Source organism: Maniola jurtina, chromosome 2 (genome assembly GCF_905333055.1).
Source record: "Maniola jurtina chromosome 2, ilManJurt1.1, whole genome shotgun sequence".
In the NCBI taxonomy this organism is placed as follows: Eukaryota; Metazoa; Arthropoda; class Insecta; order Lepidoptera; family Nymphalidae; genus Maniola; species Maniola jurtina.
Genome location: NC_060030.1, coordinates 8,592,088 through 8,610,987, shown reverse-complemented (window position 1 = coordinate 8,610,987; position 18,900 = coordinate 8,592,088). Strand labels below are relative to the sequence as shown.

The following is an 18,900-nucleotide window of genomic DNA, read 5'->3' as shown; positions in this document are numbered from 1 at the left end:
GACTCCTCGCAATACAATTGGCGCAAATGGAAATTAATATGGACGTTTTCATATTAGTTCAATACAATTTTAAGTTGTTTAATGAAAAGGAAAAATTATTAGGTACATTTTACTTGGCAAAAGTGTTCGATGGTTTATTATCGCAGTCTAACTGTATAAAGTGCAATGGATTTTTTTCGGAATAATTTTGTTTATTTTCTTGCAAATGAGAGAAAGTAGGTACTATACAAGTCTCAATCGAAATAGCATTCTAACAGGCTCGTTTAGTTTAAACAGACTAGGTTGGCGCCTCGTACTTTTAAAATCATTTTGGAAGACATCCGTAAATACTCATTTTATATTATTTTATGTGAAAATATGGGGTCACCTATTAACAGGGCTCCGTCACTTACTCCATACAATCGTAGTTCCAATTTCATTTGAATATTAAGCAACCAAAGTCCATGAAATTTTACAGACATATTCTAGAAACTAATATCTTCGCCTGTGGTGTTTTAGATTTTTCTAAAAATATATAGTTTTAAAATTACAGGGGCTCAAAGAATTGTACCTATGTGATTTTTTAAGACCGCGTAACTTTGAAACCGAATATTTTAACAGAAATCTGGAAAACCACAGGCATAGTTATAGTTTCTAGAATATGTCTGCAAAATTTCATGGACTTTGGTTGCTTAATATTCAAATGAAATTGGAACTACGTTTGTATGGAGCGAGTGACGGAGAGACCCCTCTTAAAGATATTGTTCAATACAATATATTATGAATTTTAAATAAATAGACAACGGTTAAAATAAGTCATGTTCTTTCAGGTTAAACGAAAAATATTAAAGTCATTAATAGTGTTTGCAGTTTGAGAACAAAGTGAAGTTCCATCAAGAATAATCGGGTACCTAATAAGAAAATATATAATTTAGGGGTTAGAATACGAATTCGTAGGTATTTTATAAAAATTGACTGCCTATGGGGTGTATGCAAGAGGAAGTTCTAGATGTTGCTTTTATCATCTAACTACGATAGCAAATAAAGAAACGTTTAGGACGTTGAAATTGGTTTCGTTTTTATAAAAGTAAAATAAGTAGAATAAATCAATGTTCTACTTAAATGTACTACGTATATTCAAATAAAAACAAAAATACTGTAATGTATTACCTATGACGAATAGCATCTTCATGTACCCGAACACGCCTTGTTGATTTCATTTCACCTAAACATTTTATGCCAATCAATAGGTAAGTCAGTTACAAGGTATGGGAAAACATTTTTAAGTTGGAGGTTGCTGATTCTCATTTGATACAGTACCTATTAGTATACCATATTCATATTATTGGTAGAGAGGTGCTATATTCAGTACTTTTCACGGAACATCAGATGAAACTAACTTGTAGTATTTGTTGTAATTTGTAACTGTATATGTGTGTGTACAACCTATGTATTTTTAAATAAGTAAATAAACTGTGAAGTGATCAAGAGTCAACTTAAACAAAATTATAATAACAGGGAAAGAAGATACTACCCAGTTTTTAATTATTTAACTTTTAAACTAAATTAATATATTTTATTAACAATAGGTAAGCAAAGTATAAACATAAAATATTTTAATAAAAATACAAATGAGCATAGTCGCGACGGCCCGGCGCGGCGCACAGTGCTTGCTGTCGTATTGTTATAATAACTTAATTAAATGCGAAAAACCGTTGAACCCAACACTACAAATAGTAAACTATTGATCCAAATAGAAGGGCACTTTATGCGCAATTTACTGAACTTACAGCACTTAATTTTACCATAAAAGACAAAACAGTGAGACATAAAAGGCATGCCGTAATTTGCCAAATTTATTTTGTACAACTTTTTCAGCCATTTCAAACTATCAAGTAACTAACATAAAGTTGTCATGAAAATAGTAAATGCCGAGCATTACTTACATTACCTTGAATTTCACAGCCAATCTAAACAACTGAAAACTGACATCCATAAATATTTACATTCCGGTGTATAGACGTGAAATGTGTGTACGCGTGCGTTACGGGGCACGAGCGGCGCGCGTAGACGTCGGAGCCGAGGCATCGCGCGGCGAGGGCGGGCGCGCGGCGCGTGGCGAGCGGCCCCGGAGCGCCGGCATACTAGCCGCGGGCGGCGGCGCGAGGGCTGACGGCGAGGCGCGGGCTCCGAGCGCCGACTGCCGAGTGACGTCGCGCGCCACCGCCGCCGCCGCCGCCGCGCCGCCCGCCCAGCGAGCCGCCCTCGCCCGCCCGCACACCTATTTCTAATTGCTGGCCATCTCCTACAATTCAGGTCATCGTGATCCTACTCGAATTCTTTCCCGATACCAAAAAATCTTTTTTAACTAGAGAATATTCAATATCTCAAAATTAGCTACTACGTGCTATCGTGTATTCAATAACAAGTTGTCTCTTTTTAGGGTTCCGTACCTCGAAAGGAAAAACGGAACCCTTTTAGGATTACTTTGTTGTCTGTCTGTCTGTCGGCCTGTGCGTCTGTCCGTCTGTCGTGTCTGTCAAGAAAACCTATAGGGTTCCCATTGACCTAGAATCATGAAATTTGGCACGTCTTATAGCACAAGTATATACAAAAAATCCGAAACCCGTGAATTTGTGGTTACATCACAAAAAAAATCAAATGTGTTCATGAACAAATAATAATAATTAGTATTTTCAATTTTCAAAGCAAGATAATTATACTAAATGGGACATTATATGAAAGGGCTTCACCTGTACATTCTAAAACAGATTTTTATTTATATTTATGCATAATAGTTTTTGATTTATCGCACGAAATGTCGAAAAAAATACCCGAGTACGGAACCCTTGGGTGTGCGAGCCTGACTCGCACTTGACCGGCTTTTAGAAGGCGAGAAGACTTTCTTCCCGAACCAACTTTGAATAGGCAGCGCACCCCCACTAGTGTAAAAGATTATTATTTTTTATTGGATTCTGAATATCGTCACCCGCATTGTATTTTTTCATATCACAAAAAAAAGCGTGCCTACCTACAGTCTTGGAATGTAGTTGAATAACCTTATAATATTTATGTTGTAGTGTGTGATTTTTATAAGTACCTAAGAAGTATAAATAAGTAAACCTGAGCAGACCTAAGCATTCAAATATAATATTTTATTTATTTAAGTAGTAGGTATTTATTTAAGAAAAAAAAATCATAAAATATATAAGGGAGTTGGATTTTCTTGGTGATACTATGTATTAAAAATATTGTTTCTCTTTATTTTACTACACATAAAAGTTATTCAAAAGGCGGGCTTAGGGCTGAGAATCTCTAAAATATATGTTATAGACCCTAGTTGGCGGTGCACGATATACAAGGCATTTGAACCGCACGTATTTGACTAACGTACTCCTTGATTTTCCGGGATAAAAGAAGTCCATCTCCAGAATGCAAATGATTCAGGCTTTTTAAACAGCTCCTGGAAACTCCCGGAAAATCAAATTCCGGGACAAAAAATAGCCTATGTACTTCCCCGAGATGCAAGATATCTTTGTACCAAACGTCGAATGTGCTTGAATGGATGAGCCGTAAACATTTGCAGACAGACATACATATTTTCGCAATGGACTTCTATTTCTTGGGCATTTTATACAATTCATAAATTATGCTACGAAATATATGAAAATTAACACAAAATCAAATAATACCCTAGAATTTGCGAATGAAGATAATGATAATGAGGTTAATGATCAAGTTTTTTAAATGGGCTATGCCAGAAGTTCGCTCTACCGTCCCATCATTCAGCTTCCCTTACTCGACCTTCAATGTCCTTCTACTTCTGGGCTCGACTATCGTTTCACTTGACCTAGCAGTCAGAACCTTCAGTCAGAACCTCTTTCGCGCGTATCTTTCGCTTCAGAATTTTATGAGAGACGGATAAGGTACTTACATACTCGTATATTTCTGATATTAGGTGCATTACTTCATCCGGGTGGACTAAACAAATTTCAAACCCCTATTATTTTTTACCACCTTAGGGTTGAATTTTAAAAAATCCCTTCTTAGTGGATGTCTACGTCATAAATAACTATCTGCGTGCCAAAGAGCCTGATCCATCCAGTATGTTAGATGAGTGACTGACTGATCTGTGTGTTGATTCTATCAACACAAAGATCAGTCAGTCAGTCAGTCAGCTTTTCCTTTTATATGTTAGTATCTATATAACAATATTCCAAAAAACTAAAAGTCAGAAATAAGCTAACATTTTGGATCGATATCGTTTATTGGAAATATTTAGTTGGTGTAGTGTCAGCCTATTAGCATGAGCATAGATGACAGGCCCCAGCCACTTGCAATGAGAGGGCTTGTATCTAACCTTTGTAGCTCATTAGCTAGAATGTGACTTTTATGAAAGAACGTACAATCTCCGATGTTTCAGTTTATTTTGATGGTTATAAATATACTAACTATTCCCGCGGCTCCGGGCGCGTAATTAGATGATAAAAAGTTAGATACTTAGTCTGTATAATTTTGGTTACAATCATCATTATCATCATCATCATCTCCATCTTCAACCGATGACTTCCACCACTGGATATAGGTCTCTTGTATGGACTTCCACGTGTCATGATCTTACAAAGCCTAAATCCAGCGGCTCCCTGCGACTCGTTCCGTCCACCTAGTGAAGGGTCTGCCGAAACTACGCTTTCCTGGCGGGGTCGCCATTCTAGAATCTTTGGACCCCAAAATTCTTCTTCTTCTTCAACTAAGCAGCACGTTAAGTCATGTCGGTAACTCTAATTCTCATACGGATCTCTTCATTCCTGACTTCATCACGCGGAGAAACTTTTAAGCAAAGCTCTGTCCATATCCCGCTGAGTAGCTCTGAGGCACTCTGAGCTTTTTTGAATATCTGATCCATCTGTTAGTAACCATGTCTCGGATCCATATTATGTCATCACTGGCAACACGTACTATTCGAAGACTTCGGGTCTTCAGCTGATGAATCTTGAACGAGAAAACATCTCGAAGCTTTCCGAACGCTGCCGAGTGAAGGTAACTTCGGCGGCTATTCTCTATCTCAAAATTGGGCCTACCTAGTTGGAGTCATAAGTAAATAGCTAGATAGTCATCAACAATTTCTTGTGCAGAACTCGAGAACGCATACCTACTAGTTGAGGCGGGACATAAGCATAAGACATGATTTTGCCTTACCTACTCATATTCATTTTTAGGCCTACTTGTTGAAAAACTCTGCTAAGGTCATTAGGCTCTCCGAGACACTCTGTAATAGGTAACTACTATAGGTAGGTATATCTGTAGGTATGTATGTATATGGTGAACAGTATTTTTGTTTGTCACAGTAAGTTGGTTATTGTGCAATGGCGAGTTGCAGTATTACTAAGCTACAATAGCCAAAGCAAACGTAAAATAGAAGCAATAACATTTCATTAACCTAAGTACCTCTGCATGAGTGAGAGATAAACGTACCTAGTGGTGCTAGTGATTACATGATCAAAATCAAAATCGGTGAACAAAATCCAGTTGGCCTTAATGATTGCCAACCTCCGATAGGAGATGGCACTAGAAGAAGAAGTGATTACATACTCTTTGGTGAGAGAGACTATAGTAACCACACTCACGTAACTCAAGTTGCTTTGCTGGCGTTCTAACTTTTTCTTTGAAATATTAAAAAAATAAAAGAACAGAAACACAGGAAATTATTTATATTTAATAAAGGACTTCAATTATTATCTAAAGACAATAGGTACCTACTCATCCATACTAATATTATAAATGCGAAAGTGTGTCAGTCTGTCTGCTGCTAGCTTTTCCGTGCGACCATAGATTATCTACTATATCACTAGAGATAGATGTGCGACTCCAGATTTATTTTTCCAAGTTACGTGTGTGCTCTCATCTAGAGGGCACTAATAGCGCGCTAGGCGTGCGAGAGCGCGAAAATTAATTAAATTTCAATTAAAGCTATTTCAATGTACTGTACTAGCATATATTATATTTTTTGAAGATTTTTGAACATGTTTTAAACAAACATTGTCAATTCCATTATCGTTTGTTTAAATATATATTATATATATATATATATTTATCTATTTGTTAAGCCGTGCTCTCATATAGATGGCACCACAAGCGATTTTTAATTTGCGATTTTTTAATGTTCTGAAGTTTCACTCATAAGCGTGCGTGCGACAATTTCGATTTCAACCACAGATCAATAACATATTTCGACTTTCTTTTTATAACCACAGACTAATTTTTATGATAAAGTCAAAGAGAACAATTGTAGATACCTAAGTTTTATTGTGAAATGTGAGTTATTATTCTGTGGTTACTGACCTGTGTTTTAAAACGAGCACTATTTCATAGTAAAAAAAATCTGTGTGAAGCATCGAGTGATTACTGATTACATACTGATACAATTTGGCTTCGCCTACTGAACGTTTTTGAAAAAAGAAGGCTAGAATCCAGAGCCGTAAAATCAGTTAATAAAATAAAACTCTTGACACTTCGGTTGTAAATAAATAGAACTAATAAGAACTAATATTGGTCCATGATTAGGTTAGGTACCTTTATTTTTAAATCGAAATAAACTCACTCTGTGCTAATAAATGGCTATTGGCCGTACTATTTGATAAAGAATTTAATGTTAATAACTCACCTAAACAAAACACAAAATACCTGTACCTAGAAGGTACACCATGCCTAGCCAATATGAAGATGAGCGTATTTGGGAAGGCTCAAATCATCAATATGAAGTAAGTTTGCCCAAATCATTTCCACGAATTTAATTTCTCAAAAACTTAGGAATTACAGAGCTTGGCTTGCAGAGGGGGTTTTACAGGGTACACTATTGGACAGCCGGCAAGTGAAATACCTAACTACCGATAAATATCGAAGAAGTACCTACCTAACTAACCAACTGACAATACAGTACAAACAGGTGCCTTTAGAAACTTGAGAATTTGCATGTAGGTTCTCTCTGCGACTTATAGGTACACAATTTGAGTGAACCCAAACTGGGTCGTATTTTTAAAATAACTTAATAATTCACTTATTTAATTAATACCAGGATGAAGGTACAGAAGATGTCATTGACAATCCTGAAGAAGTTCTGCAAGAGTGCTTGGAGAAGTTTAAAACGCCTGACTATATAATGGAGCCAGGTATATTTGGACAGCTCAAAAGATATTTTCAAGCAGGAGGAAATCCAGAACAAGTTATTGAACAGCTGTCCATTAATTATAATGCTGTTGCTCAAATGGCAAATTTGTTGGCAGAATGGCTTATTCTTGGAGGTAATTTTATTTAAAACTGTTAAATTTATCTTACTTGTGTTGCAATAGTTTACTGTTTCACTTATTAATTACTAGATGATGCCTAAGACTTTGTTTGCTTTAATATAGGTTTTAATCTCATGGGTACTCTTTGATTCTTCATATAAAAAGTAATGTGTAGTAAATATGTTAACTCAAGGTCAAGCTTTCTCCATTCCAAATTCCAGTTGTTGTAGCATGAAGGGTAACAAGATGTCCACAACTTCATCAATGTGGATATATTTTTTTTTAATCCAGTAGGAACTTTGATTTTCTCAGGATAAAAAGTAACTTCTATCTTTCTTCAGGATGCAAGCTATCTCTGTACCAAGTAGATGATGTCCACAACTTTGTACACATGGATTTAGATTTGTAAAAATCTCGTGGGAACTCTGATTTTCCCCAACAGCAAGTAGCCCAAGTCCGTCTCAGATGTCAGCTTACTCTTTACCAAACTTTATCAAAATCAGTAAGTGAAGCTAGCATAAATTTTACCATAATTGCTCATAGGTTTATATCTTGGATATTTATTTTGTGATGTGACATGGGATTGATGGATGGATGGGTGAAGGATGACATTTTATGGGATGGGATGTCATGATTTTTAAAATTTTAAATACAATACCATAATAATATGTTAAGGTATTGTTATCAGTGTTATCACAGTTAATAAAACGCTGTTTTCTATTTCATAAGGAGTAAAAGTAACCGAGGTACAAGCAATGGTTGAAAATCATTTAAAGGACATGATTTTTAAAACATTTGATCCTAAAAAAGCAGATACAATATTTACTGAAGAAGGTGAAGTAAGTAAAACTTAATTAATTGTTGTTAATTAAGTGTAGGCATACTTATTCATATTCCAATCCCAATATGAAAAAATGGGGGCCTGAGACTAATTGAACAGTTTGTTCATAAGCAAAAGAAAAGATAATTCCTCTACTCTACTATTTTATTTGAATTATGTTACATTATTGATTATGATAAAAATCTTAAAAAAATCAAATATTAATTATATCCCACCAAAAACACAAATGACTTCTTTTTTCACATTTATTTTTGGTGGCATTGTCCCTTAAGACAAATGAATTGTTTTAGACACCTGCTTGGCTTACAGAAATGATTGAACACCCAACATGGAGGTCTTTGATTTACAGATTAGCAGAAGAATACCCTGATTGCCTTATGTTGAACTTTACTATAAAGGTAAGACCTATTCCACATATTAATGCACCTTACAACCTTAGCTGGAAGAAATCTCTGTTTAGAGATAAGAATTTTCAATGTAACTTAATTTATTATAACTTTGTAACTTCTATTTTGGTACATGAAAAATAACAATAAAATAAATAAGATTTTAAATTGCAAATTAAAGTTTGAAAATAAAAGAAACATCCACAAAAAGTTTGTCGCCTTCAACATTTCTTGTTGAATTTTGTTTTTTTAACATAATGTACTTTTGGCCTTCATTTGTTTAATGATAGTTTGATATGGCATACCTAACATGCTTTATATAAAATAAGATGATGCCCAAAATTTCATCCACGTGGATTTAGTATTTTAAATATCCCATGGAAACTGTTTGATTTTCCGAGATAAAAAAAGCCTATGCCTAATAACAAGTTACAAATATTTATATAAGTTTCACATCTCTTGCATGTACCCATAAGATACACATAAACATCTTTTGTTATTGTAGTTAATATCAGATGCTGGATTCCAAGGTGAAATTACAAGTATATCCACAGCTGCACAACAGATTGAAGTATTTTCTAGAGTTTTGAAATCAGCAATAGTTGGATTTTTGCAGAGCTCAGATGATTGGCAAAACAGTGTAACTGAATGTGCTGTAAGTTTTTATTTTGATTTACTTTCACAATTATTTCAGCAGGGTCAATGATCCACTAGTTGACCATGTACCATGTAAGTGTTGACCATAATGCAAGCACCTTGCGATAAGGCAACTGCTATTTTCAAAAAAAAAGTATTAGTGTAATTAAAAAAAGAATAAAGTAATCAATTGGTACTCGCCAGTCGGTACTGGTACTAGGGTTTGATGATTACTTAATGAACATTCGTTTTTTTTTAGTCTTTAGGTTAATAAACTAAGTAAGGTTTTAGCTGCAAGGTCGATCGTTAGTTATATTATAATAATGTCAACACGTCTTCACTACCATACCTTATTAAAACTTATGACTAAAGTAAATATGTGTCAATTATTTCATAAAGTAAAGCTTAAACCCTGCTTCAATGGGCAATTAGTTGGCCTGACCCTAGTAGAACAATTTTTATTTAAGTTAAAATTACAGTTGTGACGATTAATTAACTGTTTTGAATTCTAACAGAAAATGGTTTGTCATGGTGCACACACATATGTGTATAGCCAAGTAATTGTTCACATACTATCCCAAGAGCCAAGAGGTGGAGCAATCATGAAGAGACTCAGTCAGGAAATAACCCGCTGCGCCCAGCAAAGGTAAAACCAGAAAATTAACTAGAACAATTTTGTTGATAAATTGAGTTTTGGCTTGTGTCAAATACTTTAAAGAGATTTTTACCAGAAGCTCTAGAATGTGAAAACAAAAAAAAAAGCAGATAAGTAGTTGTAAAATTACACTTTTTTTATTTACTTAAGTATGTTAATATACAAGAAAAATACAACTAAATGTTAGCTAGCACGATTATCCATACTAATATTATAAATGCGAAAGTGTGTCTGTCTGTCTGTCTGTCTGCTACCTTTTCACGGCCCAACAGTTGCACCCATTCTGACGAAATTTAGTATAGAGTTAGCTTATATCCCGGGGATGGACATAGGCTACTTTTTATCCTGGAAAATCAAAGAGCTCCCACGGAACTCCTAAAGACCCATCCGTTTAAACGATTTGTATGAAATTTTGTACCGAGGTAGCTTGCGTCCCTGTAATTAACATAGGCAACTTTTTATCCCGGAAAATCAAACAGTTCCCACGGGATCTTTAAAAATCTAAGTCTACGCGGACGAAGTCGCGGGCATCTTCTAGTTCAATGATAAAACACAGAGGTTAAGCTTGAATGCGTACGTCAGCGCTTTACTTATACGAGCTACTTATCGTAAAATACAAAAAACAATATTTGATTCGTATACAAACCCTACTAACACATTTTTGTACCTTTCTGAAAAAATAGAAAAGAACAAAAGTAAACAAATAAAAATAGGAAACAATACATATTAAAATACCTACCTAAACTAATGAATAGTAAAACTTATACCCACTAGTAGACATACTCATTCATTCATTTGTTTATTAATTCATTTTGTTCATTTGTCCTAATTTCATTCATATTCGACGTATATTATTTTTCAAACAACTTATATTAATGTTTGTCATGGACATTGTAGCGGTCATGACGTGACGCCTATAACGCTGGCTCTGACCCCGGGAGAGTGCTGGCGCGGCGCGCGCACGGCGCTGGCGGCCATGCTGTCGCGCGGCGCGCTCAACCCGGCCGACATATCCGTGCTGTTCCGCGCGTACACGCAACCCGAACCGCCTCCTGTGCACTTGCTGAGAATACCGCACTTTTTAGGTATTCTTATCCATATCTACTAGTATTAATGCGAAACACCATTTCCGATAATCCATTTTGCCGATTTTGATTGAATTTGGTACAGAGATAGCTTCCATCTCAGGAATAGACATAGGCTAGACTTTTATCTTTTTACTTTGAAGTGCTACTAGTCGCTTGTATGATTAAAATATAAATGAAATCCTGTTATAGATATTACATGCTACATCCAATAACTCGGTCAATGTTATTCACAGAACTTCTTGTGGATTCACTATTTAAATTGGGCAGCAAACTTAATCCTGAACACAAATCCAAATACATGTATCTGTTGGCGTACGCCGCGAGCGTGTGCGAGGGTGTGGCGCCGGGCAGGCCGGTCAAAGACGAGCTGAAGGCGACCGTGCAGGCCATCGAGAAGATCCACGCTGTTTGCAGCAGCTCGGCTAGCTCCAGTGAACTCATAGCCGAGCTACCTTCTTTGTACCACTGCATAAGGTTCGTATTCTTATTCTATTAAATTAGCGGTAAGAAATAATTAGAAGCATGGGGATGATGCCTATGTCAAAAATAAATCATTTCTTAGTAATTATTATATAGTGTCTTCCAAAATTCGTATAATCCACATTCGAGTTTGCTAACCATTTTAAAATATGGATTTAAACAAAAAAAAGTACGTCAAATTACGTCAAAATGTTATAACATCACATCTGTGAAGTTCATACAAGCTCCTTTAATAAGCGAGTGTTTCGACGTTTGATAAAAAGTCGCTGATTTGACTAGTATAGTCATCATCCCTATTGTACTCCTTGGGCTCCTATGCGGGTGTCGAGGATCCTGGGTACCTTTAACTTTTATGAATGACTAAACGATTATACGTTTATTGTACACCACAAAATTAGTAGTAATTAGTTTTATGTGCGGTTTTTCGCTTTAACGGTGAAGGAAAACATCGTGAGGAAACATGCATGCCTGAAATTTCTCCATAATGCTCTCAAAAGTGTGAGAAGTCTGCCAATCCGCACTTGGCCAGCATTGTAGACTTGGCCAAACCCTTTTCATTGTGAGAGCAGACTCATGTTCAGTAGTGAGCCAGCAAAGGGTTGATGATGGTGTTTCAACGCGGCCAAGCCCGGCCCGCTATCCCTTCGACTGCATTACCACCACTATATAAAGTGTAATCACCTTGTTTGCTTTTAGATTCCCAGTAGTGGGCATGGGTGTTCTCGTGTGGGTAGAATGTGTGGTAACGGAAAAGTCGTATTTTAAGCTGTGCACCGAACACTGCCCCGTTCACTTGGCGTTGCTCGACGAAGTTGCGTCCTGCCATCCATTGCTCCATCACAGATTACTGAAATTACTGGTCCAGTTATTTGAATCACCACAAGATGAATTGGAAATATTAGTACAGGTTAAACATATTTAACTTTATTGATTTTTAAATATACCTAATACTAGATAATGGACGTCAGTTTAGGCTTGTTTCCAAATAACATATTATAATGTAAATAGTGGGTACATAAATTATAATAATACAAGATTTACATAATATGATGCACGACAGCTATTCTGTAATATATAATTATTCAGCTTCACCTACTCGACCATCATCGTCACACTACGAAGGTCGCCAGCTTGCTTCGCTCGCCACCTCAACACTTCGCTCCTTTCGGACTTCGCTTCATTCACAGGACTTCTTTCACGAACTTCTGGCTTCGCGCTTTACAAAAACACTCTAAGGATAGAACAGACATGACTGCCTGGAGTCTGAATGCTCTGATTTGGTTCTACCAGCAAAATTCAAATCATCAGCATCAAACACGTGTTCAAGATGTAAAATTAGTCATTTTGAGGCTCATTTATTAAACTAAATTTTATTTGTAAAAAAATGTTGATCATGAATATGAATTAGTTTATTAGTAACTTCATCAACAAGAGACATCCTATATCGTCTTTTATCCCGGAAAATCAAAGAGTTCCCACGGGATTCTAAAAAGTCCATCCGTTTCACCGACATAGGCAAGTTTTTATCCCGAGAAAGCAGAGTTTCCATGGGATTTTATAAAAACCTAAATCCACGCAGACGAAGTCGCGTCGCGGGGATCATCTAGTCTAGTAATTAATAAAATTCTTGATGCTTGTTTTATAATTCCCCATCACACTAATATTATAAAAGCGAAAGTTTGTATGTGTGTGTGTGTGTGTGTGTGTGTGTATGTTTGTTACTCCTTCACGCAAAAACTACTGGACGGATTTGGCTGAAATTTGGAATGGAGATAGATAATATCCTGGATTAGCACATAGGCTACTTTTTATCCCGGAAAATCAAAGAGTTCCCACGGGATTTCGAAAAACCTAAATCCACGCGGGCGAAGTCGCGGGCATCGGCTAGTTAATAATAAATTCATGAATTGTTTTGTTTTAGTTGGAACTTAAAAAAATGTTACTGGATCGGATGGTTAACTTGCTGAGCCGCGGCTGCGTCGTGCCGGTCCTTCAGTACATCAAGCAGTGTGTCACTCGGGGCGACACGGATATCTCGCTCATAAGATATTTTATCACAGAGGTACTCGTATCATAAACATCGCCTTAGTGTGGTTTTTGACTATCCTTTTCTCTGCGCTCGTTATGGTATATGCGCGCTACATTACGCGCTTCAACAAACTGAACTCATTCCAATTGGTTAGGCAGTATCAAATAACAATATGGATGTGTGCGTTTACGCTTGTACGAGATGCGCAAGTGAAGAAAGCTGCGCGTGCAATAACGAGCTTATGCGCGTAAAAAAATCGGACTCGCACGGGAATCGTCCATACCATCGTACAAGAAATAACACTAATTTTTATGGCGGGAATGTGTTGTTATAGCGGCAATAGAAATACGGATTCTGTGAAAATTTCAGGTCTCTAGTCTCTACCTATTGTGGTTCGCGAGATACAGCCCGCTGACAGATAAACAGACGGACAGCGGAGTCTTACTAACTTAGTAATAGTTGGTACGGAACCTTAAAAACGAGACAACAGCAGTTGTACAAAATTCATAAAATATTACAGTTGATAAATAAATAATTTATTTTATTATTCTGAAGGTAGCAACTTGCTATATTTGGTTTTTAAATGAGATATGTTTTTTAGGTGTTAGATGCAATAGCTCCCCCATATACCCCAGAGTTCGTTCAACTAGTATTACCAATGGTGGAAAATGAAGAAATCACAGGAACCATGAGGGCAGAAGGCGAAAATGATCCTGTTTCCGAATTCATAGGTAATAATTTATTAATAACAATAATATAATTATAAAAAATTACGTCCGTGTGTTCATTCGTTACCTATGCGTTGGTGTATTATTCACCCACTGTATAGTTGTTGGCACTTGCGTGAAGGTTTCTGACTAACTACCACTGAAATGGACACACATATTCTATATCTTTTTATATATAGTAAAAATGAATCATCTTTTTTTGTTGTTTATTGTTAGGGCAAGTTATTTTAATTATTTTATATGAAAGATTTTTTTTGGAAAATCTACGAGAAAAGACAATTGCCGCAGGACGCGGACGAAGTCGCGGGTAACAGCTAATAATAGAATAAATAAAAAAATTATATCATTCTACAAATCCAAATCAGTTTTTAAAAATAATTAACAATAAATAGTAGCTGTACTTATTTATTCACACTAGTGTTGTTAGCCATTAATGTAAATTTTTCTTTGTTTCAGTTCACTGTAAAGCACATTATGTGGTGGTTTAAATAAAAGTATGGATTTTATTTATTTTATAAATAAACATTTTTGCATACATTTTGAGAACTCACTCACCATATTTGCTCTATGTGTCAACTGTCATGTCAAATGTACGATTTTAGTCTGTAGTCGTGTTTGATAACTTTTTGTGCGCAAGTGCGCGATTCGGTCAAGTGCAGATGCGCGCGCCAATTTCGAATGTTTTAACTTGGAGCATTATTAATTGCGCATATGCAAATCGTGTGCAAAAAAAAAGCGAACGAAAATGGCTCTTAATTTAAGGCTGAACCATACTTTTGACATGACAGTTGACACAGAGCAAATATGGCGAGTGACTTCTCAAAGAGTACGCATATACCTGACCCTCAAGAAGATCACATTACTGCAGCTGCTACTTTTCTAATGAAAACATTACATGAAACTAAGACAAAGCTAAGGATGTAGCACATTATAGCAACTCCACCAATTATATATTATTGAAACCAATTGTATATTATCGAAATATTATTTTTTTTATTTCTCAATAAAAATAAGGTATAAATAAAATTCCACTTGGTCAAATCTGCAAATTACAACCTTTATTATATCATTGTTACACTAGTTCATACTAAATCCCGCGAGAAGCTTTCCTTTCATAGTATCTCTTTAGAGCTTGATCAAATACTTCCCCCACAGTTCTTTTTTTCCAAATATCTACTTTAACTTTTGGTTCTTCTAATTCCTTATTTTTACTAGTCGGCACTTCTTCTGTTGTTATGGTATCAGTTTCATTAGTGACTTTTTCATCAGTCTTTACAGCTTTTATACTTTCACTTGTAGCATCCTTCTTTGCCTCACTGTCTTCTTCATCACTCGACTCGTCAATGGAAAAGTCAGAATCAGCATCAATATTTGTTAGTTTAGATTTTTTGAACTTTTTGATGTCATCAAGATTAGAGAAATTAATTTCATTTTCAGAATCTTCGATTTCCCCTTCAGACAATTTTTTATCACTTGAAAAGTTGCGCTTCCTGTAATTTCTTTGTTTACTTTCTTTTGACTTTGTAGAAACCTCATCTGGTTTATCTTCAACGGTTTCAATTTCTTCTTGATTTTCAGATGTTTTATCTTTTGCGTTTTGTATGCTTTTAGGCGTCTTATCTGATCCTAGCTTCTGTTCATATAAATGTCGATAAAATCCACCTTAAAAATTTATTTAATTACATATTATATGCATTTAAAAATTAAAAATGTTTTTGTTTTTAAATAATTTAAAAAGATATTCAGCAACTCGAAAGCGTGAGAAACATCAGTAATTCACTAAACGTAATTAGGTACTACGGTTCCAAATGTCTGGTCTCCAAGAATGTCTAGTATGTTAAAATGTTTCATGATGACTAGTGTCTAAACATCTCCAGTGATTTGAAACGCAAGGGTTGCCGATTAAGTGCTGTTTAGAGCAAAAGAAGCTCTCATGCGTAGTAATACGGCATAAACTAGCCTGCCCGTACGGTCGGCCGCGAAACTATCGGGGAGGTATTACTAGTGCGAGGTGGCTTTCACGTGTTGGTTTGTTTTTCACGTGATTCTAGTATTTTTTAACCGACTACGGCAAAGCCAAAAGGAAGGGTTATGATTTTAGCAGTCTATGTATGTATGTAGATAAGTGTTTGTATCAAATTCTGTGTTCCACCATAGCGCCTAAATTACTGGGCCGATTTTGATGTCGGTCGATGTCGATCGATTCGTTATTATGGTCCGGGTGGCATAGGCTACATTTTATATGAAAAAATCGTCCTGACGGATGTTATATCCAAAAGGTGGGGGTCTCCAAAAATTTTTTGACGTGACAACGTCTTATAATTCGATAGAGCCGGCTGCACGCACGAAAAAACATGACTCATGCGGCGTTACCTCGCTCTGAGGCGTTCCATGTAAGACTTGAAGTGCAAGCGAGAGCGCGGAACGAGCGACAAAGAAGCACAATCGACCTTTGTTGTCACGTTCAACTATCGTCAGTAAACCGACTTTACAGACAACCAATTTTTTTTGCTATTGTATCGAGTGGGGTATCAAATGAAAGACGAAAAAATTCTGAGTACATACAATGTTAAAACACACCGAGCGACAGAGAAACAATTTTACTATACTATCTATCGGCAGTTCGCGGGTAGTAGTCGGGTTTTAGTGCTGTAACTTTATTCTCGCGTTTATAAATCAATTGTACTACCAAGGCAATATTATTTCACAGTAGAAAAACAACCACTAAAATTTCAGGCTGTAGTGACATTGACTAAATTCCTCTGGTCAACTAGGTAAGAGATATACAAAGCTAGGACAGCATAGAAAGCTATTAGAGCCTAGAAAGTCAAGCAGCATGTCCAAAGTCCAAACATAATATACAATAATTTATATTATTGAGAGATGATATTATGATAACATCATCTTACAATGATCTGATTGGTGGATCCTTTGATAGTCTTGTGCATTCAGATGTAATAAAAACAGGTGTCAATATAAATACCTAAATCCCTCTGCTTGGTTACATCTCCTATATTTTCTAAATATTCTTCCCTTTTTTCTTTTTCTTCTTCTTGGCGAATCTCTTCTAATTTTTTCTTGTAAGCTGAAGTAACAAAAACTTCTTTGTCTGCAAACTCATTACCTTCCTTTTCCCTTTCTTTTTGCACCTTTAAACATATCATTTATGTGGTAATAAATAGAAATTAGATCATTGATTTAATAAATTACATACAATTCAATAATTGTTTGGTACCTATAAGCATTCATAGCAAATTCAAATCAAAGCAATTTACAATAATAGATGATAAAATCCTGGTAGCTAAATCCATGCAAATAATCACGGCCGGCGATTAGTTACAATATGAATGAAGAACGAAGTGACAAATATGAACACCCTTTCCCATTTATAATAACATACTTATTACTGATTACCTGTCTTTCAACCCTACGCTCATTTTCTAATTTTCGTTTATTAGCTGTTTTTATCAAATTTTCAATATACTTTGGCTTCTTTTCATCTTTTTTCTTTTCTCTTTTGCTTTCTTTCTCTTTGGTCATAGAATCAAAAATCTCATCATATTGATAAACTGTTGGGTCATCTATAATTGCTTTTTCTTGTGAAATTTTGGACTGCAACAATATTAATTTTCTTTAGATCCATGTAAATTATAAATGTAAAAATATTTACTCAACACAATGTTTATTGAAATTATGTAAGCGACAGCCAGAAGGACTTTTGAAGAAAACATAGATGGATTTGTACTAAAATTCTAAAGTCCTTACGTTTTAACCTAACCTAGCGTCTGCAATGATGTTAGATGCAAACTTTCAAATTATGATGACCTGAAACTAATGTAATCTAACCTATAATATAGTCTATGTTGAAGTTGGTGTCTAGTTTAAAATATGTTTTGTCTAAAGGTTCTACATTAGTTTAGGTCAATTGAAAAAACTTTGAGAAAACTTACCTGTCTATTTATATTAGCACTTGGTTGCAAAAGAACAGGTTTCTTTCCTGTATCATCATCTGATTCTGAATCATTTCCAAAGACATTGTGTGAAGCTTTGAAAGCGACTTGCGATTTAGACTTGTCACGTAAAATAAGTCCATATCTACAATATAAAAAAAGTTGTTATTAGAAACAGATGTCTAATCCATAAAGTGTATGTCTGTCTGCTAGCTTTTCACAGCCTACCAGTTTGATCAATTTTGGTGAAATTTGGTAGAGTTACATCCCGGGGAAGGACAAAGGCTACTTTTATCCCGGAATATCGAAGAGTTCTCACAGGATTCTTAAAAGTTCATCCGCTTAACCGATCCATTTGGATACAGAGATAGCTTGCATCCCAGAAATTGACAGGCGACTTTTTATCCCAGAAAATCAAACAGTTCCCACGAGATTTTTAACAAACCTAAATCCATCATCATCTAGTTATTAAATATTATGTTATTAATAATTAATACGTAACAATCGAAAATCTTACTTGTTTTGGCTCGACATAATATGACAGGTGGTAATGGTTACAATAAATATTATTCTAGCAGGGACAGGTAGCTGATAAAGCTTCTTTCTTGGTTTTGTTTCGTTTGTGCTTACCACTCACTAACATGACCGTTTAGAGTAGAAAATAGAAATTAAATATGAAGTTAAATATTTGGTTTTTGTTATCTATATTGTCATGACAACACATACAAATAATACACGAACAGTGACAAGGATCTTTTGGCACTTGGATGACGTTCACAGAGCAAATAAAATAAAATCTCCCCAATTTTAGAGAATATGTTGAAAACCGAGCAAGTTTTATC

General features: G+C 35.6%; 3 protein-coding genes across 15 annotated transcripts in view; 1 reads left to right on the top strand and 2 right to left on the bottom strand.

The window, feature by feature from the left end:
- LOC123875230 (potassium voltage-gated channel subfamily KQT member 5) overlaps window positions 1-2,169 on the bottom strand; it is a 47,901-nt gene extending 45,732 nt beyond the window's left edge. For 5 of the 12 annotated variants that reach the window (XR_006798122.1, XM_045920974.1, XM_045920959.1 and 2 more), the window contains exon 1: window positions 1,926-2,169. Coding sequence is in view for 10 of the 12 variants with exons in the window: in XM_045920974.1 (XP_045776930.1) it covers window positions 1,926-1,975 (50 nt within the window). In the remaining 2 variants the exon portion in view is untranslated. Of the gene's footprint in view, window positions 1-1,149; window positions 1,205-1,925 lie in introns of all 12 variants that reach the window. The other 7 variants (XM_045920966.1, XM_045920989.1, XM_045921031.1 and 4 more) reach the window with 4 other exon arrangements.
- A 4,323-nt stretch (window positions 2,170-6,492) lies between these two features.
- Window positions 6,493-14,619, top strand: LOC123875336 (negative elongation factor D). Of its 2 annotated transcripts, XM_045921109.1 has the most exons (12): window positions 6,493-6,740; window positions 7,055-7,280; window positions 7,995-8,104; window positions 8,397-8,504; window positions 8,998-9,147; window positions 9,644-9,774; window positions 10,681-10,868; window positions 11,105-11,345; window positions 12,048-12,258; window positions 13,273-13,413; window positions 13,982-14,111; window positions 14,565-14,619. In XM_045921109.1, the coding sequence occupies exons 1-12, from the start codon at window positions 6,684-6,686 to the stop codon at window positions 14,594-14,596; spliced, it is 1,725 nt and encodes a 574-aa protein (XP_045777065.1). In that variant the 5' UTR covers window positions 6,493-6,683; the 3' UTR covers window positions 14,597-14,619. The 2 variants fall into 2 exon arrangements, with proteins under 2 accessions (XP_045777065.1, XP_045777074.1); XM_045921118.1 differs by lacking the exons at window positions 6,493-6,740; window positions 7,995-8,104 and having other exon boundaries at window positions 7,097-7,280.
- A 525-nt stretch (window positions 14,620-15,144) lies between these two features.
- LOC123875348 (nuclear speckle splicing regulatory protein 1) lies at window positions 15,145-18,767 on the bottom strand. The gene is made up of 5 exons (XM_045921129.1): window positions 18,576-18,767; window positions 18,059-18,203; window positions 17,523-17,720; window positions 17,092-17,257; window positions 15,145-15,770 (listed from the first exon to the last, which is right to left on the bottom strand). The coding sequence occupies exons 1-5, from the start codon at window positions 18,590-18,592 to the stop codon at window positions 15,196-15,198; spliced, it is 1,101 nt and encodes a 366-aa protein (XP_045777085.1). The 5' UTR covers window positions 18,593-18,767; the 3' UTR covers window positions 15,145-15,195.
- Between the last annotated feature and the right edge of the window lie 133 nt (window positions 18,768-18,900).

Excerpts from the sequence above, each read along its gene's own strand:
- LOC123875348 (XM_045921129.1), bottom strand. Across the intron at positions 17,258-17,522 it reads AGCGTAGGGTTGAAAGACAG|GTGCAAAAAGAAAGGGAAAA; the intron begins GTAATCAGTAAT and ends ATATGTTTAAAG. Across the intron at positions 15,771-17,091 it reads AACCAAGCAGAGGGATTTAG|GTGGATTTTATCGACATTTA; the intron begins GTATTTATATTG and ends TAAATTTTTAAG.
- LOC123875336 (XM_045921109.1), top strand. The coding sequence starts at position 6,684 with ATGCCTAGCCAATATGAAGATGAGCGTATTTGGGAAGGCTCAAATCAT. Across the intron at positions 11,346-12,047 it reads TCTTTGTACCACTGCATAAG|ATTCCCAGTAGTGGGCATGG; the intron begins GTTCGTATTCTT and ends GTTTGCTTTTAG. Across the intron at positions 13,414-13,981 it reads TAAGATATTTTATCACAGAG|GTGTTAGATGCAATAGCTCC; the intron begins GTACTCGTATCA and ends TATGTTTTTTAG.